At 39.1% G+C, this 12,499-nt stretch overlaps 1 protein-coding gene across 2 annotated transcripts in view; it reads right to left on the minus strand.

The window, feature by feature from the left end:
- ptc (protein patched) overlaps window positions 1-12,499 on the minus strand; it is a 396,675-nt gene that overhangs the window by 199,947 nt on the left and 184,229 nt on the right. For both annotated transcript variants that reach the window (XM_090385655.1, XM_090385656.1), the window contains exon 10: window positions 8,755-8,895. In XM_090385655.1, coding sequence (XP_090241781.1) covers window positions 8,755-8,895 — 141 coding nt within the window. The remainder of the gene's footprint in view (window positions 1-8,754; window positions 8,896-12,499) is intronic.

Consider the following 12,499-nt stretch of genomic DNA (forward strand, 5'->3'; position numbering starts at 1 on the left):
CATAAGCATAGGGAAATCAAAATTGAGAGTAGAAGTGTGTTATAGGCCTAATGACTCTGATGAGTATAATAAGATATTGTACAGGGAAATAGAGTGGGCCAGTAAATCAGAGAGTCTTATAATGGGGGATTTTAATTTCCCAGATATTGACTGGAATTTGTGGGTTGGTCACTCACACACTAGCAAGGCTTTTGTGGATTTATTGGATGATTGTTTTCTACATCAGCATGTTCGTGATGCAACAAGAGGGAGCAATACTCTTGATCTGATTATCAGTAGTGATTCTTCATGCATTAAGAATCTGCAGATAAATGAACCACTAGGTGGCAGTGATCACAGTGTGTTGAAGTGGGATTTACTTAAGGAGGTAACTACCATCAGAGGAAAAGGGAAGGGTTTTTGTTTTCGTAAAGGCGACTATGATGGTCTGAGACAGTATTTAAATTCTATACAGTGGGACCAACTGATGATGTTACCAACAGCAAACTCAAAATGGGAAGCATTCAAGCAACTAATCTTGGAGGCTACCAGGCTTTACATACCAACTAAGAAATATTGTTCAAGGTTTAGGCCTAAATGGTTGTCAGATGAACTAATGAGACATGTGGCAGAGAAGAAAAATGCATGGGATACATACAAATTAATGGGTGACATGGAAGCCTATGATAGATATAAGTTGGTCTGTAACCAAGTTACAAAGGAGGTTAGGCAGGCAAAGGCAGACTACGAAAAATCCTTGGCAAAGGATGCAAAGAAAAACAGAAAAGAGTTCTTTACCTACTTAAACTCAAGAAGGAAAGGGATGAATCAGATTGGTCCACTGGATATTGATGGTTCAACAGTTGAGGATCCTGCTCAGGTGGCTAACAATCTAAACGAGTATTTTGCATCTACATTCACGCATGAGGAGTTATTCAGGAAGGAGAATGATGTAGGTAAAGTAAACATTGGCAGTGAGCTGGATGATTTTGTAATAACTGAGAGGAAAGTGGAGGAGAGATTGTTGAGGATAAACATAAAAAAGGCACCTGGGGTGGATGGGATCTATCCAGTTATATTAAAGGAGGCAGCAAAGGAAGTAAGCAAACCCCTAGCCATAATTATGACAGCTTCTTTGGACTCAGGGGAGGTACCCATAGACTGAAGATGTGCAAATGTAACCCCAATTCACAAAGGAGGATCAAAGGCTGGGCTGACACAAGTAATTATAGACCTGTTAGTTTAACTTCTGTTCCAGGTAAATTAATGGAGGCACTGGTTAAAGAAGCACTGCAGGATCATCTAGACAAGAATTCAGTTATAGCTCAGACGCAGCATGGTTTTGTTAAGGGCAGGTCTTGCCTGACCAATTTGATTGGATACTATGATGTAGTCACAAAAGAACTGGATGCAGGGAATAACTTTGATATTATATATTTGGATCTTAAGAAAGGCTTTTGATACTGTTGCACATGGAAGACTGCTGCACAAATTGGAGCAGTGTGGCATTGGAGGCAAATTGCTGCTATGGATAAGGGGATTGTTGAGTGGCAGAAGACAGAGTGGTAATCAATGGACACTGCTCAACGTGGACTAATGTTATTAGTGGAGTTCCTCAGGGTTCAGTGTTGGGTCCGTTGTTGTTTTCGGTGTTTATGAATGATATTGATGATGGGATATCAAGTTTAATGTCCAAGTTTGCAGATGATACAAAGGTTGGCAGGGTTGTTAAGGACACCACTGACGCTATGCTGCTGCAACAAGATCTGGAAAGGTTGAACAGATGGGCTGAGAGGTGGCAAATGAAGTTTAACATTGACAAATGTAAAGTACTACATATGGGAAACAGTAACCCCAGAGCAACGTATCAACTCTGCGGTACTACACTGACAGTGGGGGAGAATGAAAAGGACCTGGGGGTAATTGTGCAGGCAGATATGAAGTTCTCTGAGCAGTGCAGACGAGCTGCAAGAGTAGCTCATGGTGTGTCTTGTCAATGATATACAGGAATTTTTCTAGCAGGGATAAGGAGGTGATTATTCCCTTGTATAAGGCAATGGTTAGGCCACATCTTGAGTACTGTATACAGGTCTGGAGGCCTCATTTCAAGAAGGATGTAGAGCTGCTGGAACGGGTACAGAGAAGGGCAACAAGATTAGTGAATGGAACAAAGGGTTGCTCTTACGAAGAAAGGCTTAAGTTTTGCAAATTACAGAGTCTGGAGACTAGGCACTGGCGAGGTGATCTGATAGAGGTGTATAAGGCTTTGAATGGTTTGAGCATGCTCAATGCCAATGGGATTCTTCATCTTGCTCAGAATAATCAGCTCAGAGGGCATAAATTCAAATTGAGGAAGGACGGATGTCGGATAGATGTGCGGAAATTTGCCTTTGGCCAGCGGGTGGTTGGTTGGTTGGTGGAACCGACTTCCATCACTTGTTGTTGAAGTTGATAGCCTAAACAAATTTAAGGCTCAACTGGACAGGTATTTCGAGCAAACGGAGGGGTGAAATGGGAGTGGTGTGCTTTCTTGCATCATATGCCTCTACTAATGCCCTATATTTGCCAGATCCAGGGCCATTGGACTTTCGCCTATTCCTAGTTAAAAAAAAAAATAAAATAACTGGCTGGGATTTATTTTCAGACTGACAGTGATATCACTGCTGCAGTAGATTCATTCCTGGAGGCCCAAGAGAAAAAAAAAAAAAAAAAAAAAAATTTCTTTGCAGCTGGAATGAACACATTGTAGCATCAGTGGCAAAAGTTTTTTACTCCAAAGGGAAATATTGAAAAAGTAACGTGTTACCAGACTCCTCAAATAAACCCTTCAAACTCAGGCAATGAAATTTTCAAGACAGCTCTCATAGACTGAAGGTATATCAATATGTATATTTATCAATCAGCCAAATTTAAGAATTTAAAATTTCCAAGACTGACCATACAGTTCAGCATTCCTAGAAGTACTGTTTCACCAATCTAAGATGTAAAAATGACTGAAAGTTTAGAGAAACCTGCTGTACCAGGTAGGATCAGAGGTGAAGTATCTGGATATTGAAGGAAGTACTCTAGGAATGGCTAATGATGAAGCATACAAAAAACATGTTCACAGGGACAGAAATGTTTTAAAAATTAAGGATAAACCTTCTGCACTTTAGCTGAATGTAAAAGATTAAGTTAAATAGGTGGCTCAAGAAACTTACCATTATCATAGGCTGTCGTAAAAAAAAAAAGTGTAGCAAAAGAAAAAAACATTAATGCTGAAGCTAAGAAATGGAAGGCGAATTATTTAAAAAAAAATGCTTTGTTGATGTATGACAAAACTGGACATTAAGTTCCTGCCAGACAAAATGTTTACATTTAAAGATGTGAAATGTGGTGCCAAAAAAGCAAAATTAAAGGTGTGTTTGTGGAGCAATCAGGAACGGGACTAATGCATTAAGGGCTTATGCCTCAAGCTGCGAAAGAGTTAGACTATGTATATCTTAGTGCACTTGCATCATTTATACACAGCCAATTATAGATTAGCAAATTTGCAATAGCAGCATCGTTTAAGTTACTCACGTTTAAGGTATTCACAATATGAGATGTAACTTAAACGATGCCACTATTGCAAATTTGCTAATCTATAATTGGCTGTGTACAAATGATGCAAGTGCACTAAGATATACATGGTCTAACTCTTTCGCAGCTTGAGGCATAAGCCCTTAATGCATTAGAGTCCTAACTTATATTATACACCATCAGGCGTCTCTCATATTGTGGAGATATATTTCACAACTGTTTTTTCATCATTACATCACTTGGGTACCTACCCATACACCGAAGAAGGACCAAATAGCCCTGAAACGGTGCAGTCTGGGTGATGGTATCCACTGAGAATAAATAACATCAGTCTTCTCCTTCGGGTGAAGCGTTACTTATTCACAATATGAGATGTAACTTAAACGATGCCACTATTGCAAATTTGCTAATCTATAATTGGCTGTGTATAAATGATGCAAGTGCACTAAGATATACATAGTCAGGAACGGGACATGATATTGGCAAGGAGAATGTCTTGGTGTGTGCACGATGTAAGGAAACCAGGCGCCAACTCAGCATTGTTATGACAGCTTGAAGGACAGGGTGGATGCCCTCGAACGATTTAAATTGAGGGGCCCATCAAGCTCTCAGCTGCCCATATCAATGCCAGAGCTTGCTTTCGAACATCACGCAACAGTGGCAACCCCCAAGGCAGAATGCGCTGGTCCGAAAGGAACTAGTTGTTGTCGGTTACTATTGTCAGGGAAACAGGGAACATATGTCTTCCAGGGGCAAAGGTTGATGATGTCGTAGAGCTGATATCTTTTAAGGGCACAAAGGTTGATATTGTTGTACAAATTGGCACTAATGATATTAAGAGTAGGAGACTGGTGCAGAATTACTTAACAAGTACAAGTCAATACTGAAAAAAAGCCGTGAGTTAGGGATGAATTTGAAAGGGTCTGCAATTCTGTCCAGACACAATAGGAAGGAGTATATGATGAGAGCTTTGTTGATCAATTCGGCCCTGGAAAGATTGTTCAAGGCTCAAGGGGTAGAATTTTTCTAGGCCTGGTCTGTGCTTGTTAACAGGAGAGACTGCTTCTACAGGGATGAGATACACTTAAATAGAAAGCATGCAAGAATATTTGCTGATGATATAGAGGCAGAGTTAGGTGGGTAGGAAAACTGCTAGTTTGGGGGGGGATACACGGACTAATAGATTAACAGTAGTCACTGGAAGAGGTGAAAGTGATTCTTGCACTGCTTCTATTGAAATGCAATTGAGCAGCAGCCTGGAAAGCAAGGCAATGTGGATTTCCAGGACTGCAAGAATCACTTGCACTCCCAGCAGTCCTGGAAATCACATAAGCCCCGCAGTTCAAGAATCACATAAGAAACACAAAATCTAAGGAAGTGCATCAAATTGATGTTGGTGGACAATGCAATGTTGAGTCGTTTGGTGTGACATAAGCACTGGGAAAGGAAAAATGAGAGTAGGTGTGTGTTATAGGCGTAATAAATCTGATGAGTATAATGAGCAATTGTGCAGAGAAATAGAGTGGGCCAGTAAATCAGAGTGTCTTATAATGGGAGATTTTATTTTCCCAGATATTGACTGGAATTTGTGGGTTGGTCACTCACACACTAGCAAGGCTTTTGTGGATTTATTGGATGATTGTTTTCTACACCAGCATGTTCAGGAGGCAACTAGAGGGAGTAATACTCTTGATCTGATTATCAGTAGTGATTCTTCATGCATTAAGAATTGAAGTGGGATTTACTCAAAGAGGTAACTACCATCAAAGGAAGGGTTTTTGCTTTCGTACAGGTGAATAAGGTGGTCTGAGACAGTACTGAAATTCTATATGGTGGAACCAACCGATGATGTTACCAACAGCAAATTCAAAATGGGAAGCATTCAAAGAATTAATCTCGGAAGCTACTAGGCTTTTCATAGCAACTAAGAAATATTGTTCAAGATTTTAGGCCTAAATGGATGTCAGATGAACTAATTAGACATTGGACAGAGAATAAAAATGCATGGGATACATAAAATAACAGTGACACAGAATCCTATGATACAGATAAGTTGGTCTGTAACCAAGTCACAAAGGAGGTTAGGCAGGCAAAGGCAGATTACAAGAAATCTTTGGCAAAGGATGTAAAGAAAAGCAGCAAAGAGTTCTTTACTTATGTAAACTCTAGAAGGAAGGTGATGAATCAGATTGGTCCATTTTATATCAATGGTTCAACTGTTAATGATTCTGCTCAGGTAGCTAACAGACTAAATGAATATTTGCATCTACATTCACACATGAGGAATTATTTGGGGAGGGGAATGCCAGAGGTGTATTAAAGTCTGGCAGTAAGCTAGATAATCTTGCAATAACTGAAAGTAAAGTGGAGGAGAAATTGTTGAAGATAAATATAAGAAAGGCACCTAGGGTGGATGAAATCTATCCATTTATATCAAAAGATGCAGCAAAGGAAGTAAACAAACCCTTAGCCATAATTTTGAGAGCTACCTTGGACTCAGGGATGGTACCCATGGACTGGATATAATAGTAGTAGAAGTAGTAGCATGTTTGTTTGTTTATTTGGTTTTTAGGAGCATTAGCAACTAAGGCCATATTGCTCCAGGATATGCGGTGGTCATTCCCTGACCTTTCCGCATCGTCTGTATTTGGTGGTGACGGGCTCGAACCCCCGGTCTAATCAAGAAGCGTGTGCTACGCACTGCTGCTCCTTCCCACCTGGCTACAGTGGCACCTAGTAGTAGCATGTGATGCAAGAAAGCAAGTGTATGAGCTTATGAAGCATCAGCCAAAAAAAATTCACACCATTCCCTCCAAATGCCTGTCCAGTTCCTCCTTAAATTTATTTAACCTATCAACTTCCACAATGACAGATGGAAGTTTGTTCCAGAAATTAACCACCTGCTGGCTAAAGGCAAATTTCCACACATCTATTCTACATCTGTCTTTTCTTAATTTGAATTTATGCCTCCTTAGGTTCGTAATCTGAACAAGTGGAAGGATCCCGTCAGAATTCAGCATGCTCAACCCATTCAAGGCCTTATACACCTCAATCAGATCACCGCGCAGGTGCCTAGTCTCCAGCCACTGCAATTTGCAGAAATTAAGCCTTTCTTGGTAAGAGGATCCCTTCATTCCCTTCACCAATCTTGTCCTTCTCTGTACACACTCAAGCAATTCTACATCCTTCCTAAAATGAGACCTCCAGACCTGTACACAGTACTCAAGGCGTGGCCTGACCATTGCCTTATACAGAGGGACAATCACCTCCTTTTCCCTGCTAGCAAAATTCCTATATATCATTGACAAAACCCCTTGACCTGCCCTGGCAACCTGTCTGCATTGCTAAGAAAACTTCATATCTGACTGCACAATTACTGCCAGGTCTTTTTCATTTTCTACCACCTTATGTGTAGTAACCACACAATTGGTACATTTCTCTGGGGTTACTTCTACCCATATGCAGTGCTTTGCATTTGTCAAGGTTAAACTTCAGTTGCCACTTCTTAGCCCATCTGCAAAAATTTTCTAGATCCTCTTGCAGTAGCACATTGCCATTATTGTCATTAACAACCCTGCCAACCTTTGTATAATCTGAAAAACGTCGACACTAAGCCTGATATACCTTCATCAATATCATTGATAAATATACAAAAGAACAGTGGACCCAACACCCAACCCTGTGGGACTCCACTAATAACATTAGTCCATGAAGAGCAGCAGCACCCATTGATTACCACCCTCTGTCTTCTCCCACTCAACCATCATTTTATCCATTGTAGCAACTTACCCTTAATACCATTCTGCTCCAATTTGTACAATAGTCTTCCATGTGCAACTGTGTCAAAAGCTTTGTTGTTATTTGGTTTTTAGGAGCATTAGCAACTAAGGCCATATTGCTCCAGGGATATGCGGTGGTCATTCCCTGACCTTTCCGCATCTTCCGTATTTGGTGGCTCATGGGCTTGAACCCCAGTCTAATCAAGAAGTGTGTGCTATGCACTCCTGCACCTGCCCACGGAGGCACCCGTCAAAAGCTTTCCTGAAATCCAAATGTATGATATCAAAATTATTTTTTGCATCCAGTTCCTTTGTAACCACATCATAATATCCTATCAAATTTGTCAGACAAGACTTTCCCTTACCAAACCCATGCTGTGTCTGAATTATTGCTGCAGTCTTGTCTAGATGATCCTGCAATGCATCTTTAACCAGTGACTCCATTATTTAACCCGGGACAGAAGTTAAACTAACTGGTCTATAATTACTCGTGTCACCCTTCGATCCCCTTTTGTGAATTGAGGATACATTTGCACATCTCCAGTCCATGGGGACCTCCCGAGTCCAAGGATGCTCTCATAATTATGGCTTAGGGAGGGTTTGCTTAGTTGCTTTGCAGCCTCCTTTAATATAACTGGATAGATCCCATCTACCCCAGGTGCCTTTCTTATGTTTAACTTCAACAATTTCTCCTCCACTTTGCTCTCAGTTATTACAAAATCATTAAGCACCCTGCTACAATTTGATAACCTTCTGCCATTTTCAAACCATAGCTCCTCATGTGTTGTATAAAAGACATTATGGGAATCCTGTTGTCTCTAAACTTTACTAGATACGTTGGACAGACAGCTTGTATGATTGAAACTTGCTAATATATTAGTGGGTCTCGATCACACAAATTGCCTGTCCAATGTGTCTTTATTCAGATGAGCTCTCCATACTTGAACACAGTATTCCAAATGTGATCTTACAACTGCCTTATACAGGGGGATTATGGCCATCCTATCTCTACAGGATAATGTTCAACAAATCATAAATAGGGTACCATGTAACTGAGTCCAGTGGTCTGAATTCAGTTAAAGTTACTATAATATTCAGTTACTATAAATTAACGATAGATCTTTTTCAGTGGAATCACGAAATTACCATTAACAGACTTGTTTTACACAACAAAAACAGCAATCTCATAATCCATATGATATTAACCAGTGTTTCTGCTAATTTCTTTACCTTGCTCTTCATTTAGTTCAGAGACCAATTTGAGGTTATTTTTCAACTGATTTGGAGACATGTATGATTTACTATTTTATTATTTATTCCTTTTCTAATAGTGGAAATTCACTAGTTTTCTGCATTTATATATTTCTATTATTTGATTATTTTTTTATAAAATATATTTAACAGAATCACATCTATACGAAACCTGAATACTCACCATTGTGACGTATCCTACTGCAACTCGAGTTACACTAATTTCTGAAAAATCTTTCATTATGTCATCTAGAGATGCTGTTGAAAATACGCTAATATGGTGACGTTTGCTGGTATTTAAATTCTGGGATTCTTTTAAGACAACCTAAGAAAAAATAAGAGTAACAGTTTATAAGAGGGTAGCATAGGTATCTTCTGTGGTTTTAATTACTTAACTTTTTTAATGTAGTATGAGATTACTGAATGTGCACACTTAACTAGTACCAACTGAAATTTCACGTTAAAGTCAAACATATTTTGACCTTTAGCTACTTTTTGATAATTTCCATCTAAATGGATGGATGAGTATTATAAAGATTTCCTCAGCATTACTTTAAAACAGATGTCCACAAGGGATTCAGCTTAAAAGCATGCTACAAAGATGGTATTTGTTAATTGTTTGTAGGCTTTAGGGCACAGGGGCAGCAAAGTATTTGTTAAAGCAACAAAGATGGTTCATTTAGTTCCACACAATACTTAGGACAAGAGATGTTCTGAATGCACCAGCAGCAATACAAATATCCTGATGGTGGATGGGCTCAAGCCACCAAAGGATGCTACTTTTGGCAGATGCATATATCTGAGATCCATAATCTAATTTTGATCAAACAAATGTCCAATACAGAGTAAAGTGCATGGGTGTACAATCCATGTACATAGATTGTAGAAGTAGAAGAGAGGGTGTGGTGAATAATCAACCCCCTTGTGAACTTTGTGCATAGATGATGGATATACATTGAAGAAACTTTTCATCCGAGCTTCAATTTTGGTTCAGGATGAAGTCTATGCTTGTGACAAAAATGAATGCAAATTGTCTTTTGCATTGAGAATCTGAAACTACTGCCTGTGAGTTAAGGTAATCAATGGCTTGGTGCAGTTGTCTTTTGATAATCCTCATGTTGCATGACTGAGAAAATATGCCAAAGTCAGACACATAACACTTATGGTTTGAAGTTGTTCGGTAATGGAGTTTTCCTTAAATGGAAAAAAGCACAACACTTAAAATCGTTGGGCTGAGAGTGGGTGAATCCTACACATCTACACAGGATATCCATTTTATCCTGTTATCCTTTTCAAGGATAACAGGATAAAAAGCTTTTAATAAAAATGGAAAGGTGATCTCTTAGACTGAGGTTATAAAGATCCAAGTTGTGTCATACGCTTTTTAATATCAAAAAGATGGACAACAGGTGCTCTCATTTTAGGAAAGCATCTCATTTAGATGTTTTCAATCTAAATGAGCAAATTGTTCATCCGGAAGTTGCACTGAATGCTGGAGAGAAGGTAATTTGATTCTAATTACCATATAAGATGAGCGCTGATCATTCTTTCCAGTATTTTGAACAAAACAACTAATCAGTGCAATCAGACAGTAGTTTGTTGGAAATTTAGGATCCTTTCTTGCTTTGTGAAGGTAAGAACAGTTGCTCTGTACTAAGAGTCTGGAAATTGCTCTTCAAGGAAGATTATGTTGAATAGAAAGGGCATATGATCCATGGAATTTAGTAAAAGGTGTTTACATCATTTCATTGTGAATGTAGTTTGGTCCAAGAGCATTTGCCTTAGCAAGCAACAGCAGTTTTCAGCTACTGAATGGTAAATGACCCACTATATGCATAAACACCTTTGACGTAAAATTTGAGGAATAGGAACTTGGGGGGGGGGGGAGAAATAGAATGATTTTGCAGAGATGTTAGAAAACACTTCCCACTATTCCCAAGAGCACTAGCTATTGCCAGTTATATTTGCAAGTAGCACATCCATTATATTTCATGTAGATGAAAGGTAAACTGTGCATTTTCCCTTAATTTTCTAGATTTTGTCCCATGAAAACCTTAGTGCTGGTTGACTGGGTCCCCCAGGGTTCAGTGTTCGGCCTACCGTTTTGTAAATTTATCAATGACATTGGTGAAGGTATACAAGTCTTAACATCGAAGTTTGTAGATGATACAAAGGTTGGCAGGGTTGTTAATGACAGTAATTGCAGTGTGCTACTGCAACAGGATCTAGAAAAGTTGGGCAGATGGACTGAGAAGTAGCAACTAGGACTGAAGTAGGACTGAAGTTTAACACTAAAAAATGTAAAATACCATATATGGGTAGAAGTAATCCCAGAGAAACATCAACTGTGATGTTTCTCTGGTATTACACTTAGGGTGGTATAAAATGAAAAAGACCTGGTAGAAATAGTGTAGTCAGATATGAGATTTTCTGAGCAGTGCAGATAGGTGCCAGAGCAGATCATGGGGTGTTGTCAATGATACATAGGAATTTTGCTAGTAGGGAAAAGGTGATTATCCCTTTGTATAAAGCAATGGTCAGGTGACCCCATGAGTATTACATACAGGTATAGAGGCCTCATTTTAAGAAGGATGTAGAGTTGCTTGAGTGAGTACAGAAGGGCAACAAGATTGGTGAGGGGAATGAAGAAGTGGTCTTGTGAAGAATGTACTTAAGTTCTGCAAATTGTAGCATCTGGAGACTAGGCACCTGCAAGGTAATCTGAATGAGATGTATAAGGCCTTGAATGGGTTGAATAATTCTGATGGTATTCTTCCTCTTGCTCAGATTACAAACTTGAGGGGGTATAAATTCAAATTGAGGAAAGACAATTATAGAATAGATGTGCAGAATATTGCCTTTAACCAGTAGGTAGTTGATTGATGGAACAAATTTCCATCCGTCATTGCACAAGTTGTTAGCTTAAATAAATTCAAGGAGGAATTGGGCAAATGTTTAGAGGGAATGGATATGTGAAATTTTTTTTTTTTTTTTTTTTGGATGATGCTACATAAGCTTGCTTTCTTGCATCACATGCCTCTGCTACTACTATTTAGTGGATTTTCAAGAACAGGCACCTCTGTATTATTATTAGCCATATGATGCAAGGAAACTTATGCTGCACCAGACAAAAAAAAAAAAAAAAAAAAAAAAAATGCACGAGTTACCCAGAGAGAGAGAGAGGAATCACCAAGCAAGATGGTGATATCCAGCTCAGGTGCCTGGGTTTGCCAAGCCCATACTCACCACATATAATCCCCTGGGGACTTGGTACATATGAAGAGAGAGCAGATTGAAAGGTCTATTGCAATCATGGATCCTGTAGAAAAATGAATACAGAGAAGTTCACCAGTGTTCAAAATGGTAAGTTGACAAACAGATTCTATTAGTTTACCTCTCTTGTCGATTGCTGGAGATCTCCATGCAGATGATGAGCATTGAAGTCTCTGAGCAAGCATTTTCTAGGTCACCTGAAGAGGAAATTAGGAGGGATATATATAGATGCTATTGTAAGAGTGATGCCAATTACAGCATGCACTGCCACTATTTCAAAAGTGAGTCTGAAGAGCAATATGCTTGGATGGAATGTTGTTTCCAACAAGAACTGCCACCCCTCCATGGGCCGGCAAGTCAATACCCTTATCTCTTCTGAAGATGTAATTTTTAATGATAGGACATACTTGTGGACTTAAAATAGATTTCGTGTACAGATATGCCAGCTAGTTCATAGCAGCTGATGAGATTGTGTAAATAATCTTGTGAAATATGAAAGCATCTCTTAATTCCACTGAAGGAATCTTTTCATTATGTGTTCTTGTTGGTTGTTTTTGTTTCTGACTGCTTTTTTGGTTGTAGCTTGCTTATACCAATCTATTTTTACTTTGTTTTTCTTAGGAAAGAAAGGACATGTTGTGTCCACCTCGCTGGCT

The sequence above is a fragment of the Mastigoproctus giganteus genome, chromosome 12 (genome assembly GCF_048544385.1).
Source record: "Mastigoproctus giganteus isolate SK-2022 chromosome 12, ASM4854438v1, whole genome shotgun sequence".
NCBI classification, from domain to species: domain Eukaryota; kingdom Metazoa; phylum Arthropoda; class Arachnida; order Uropygi; family Thelyphonidae; genus Mastigoproctus; species Mastigoproctus giganteus.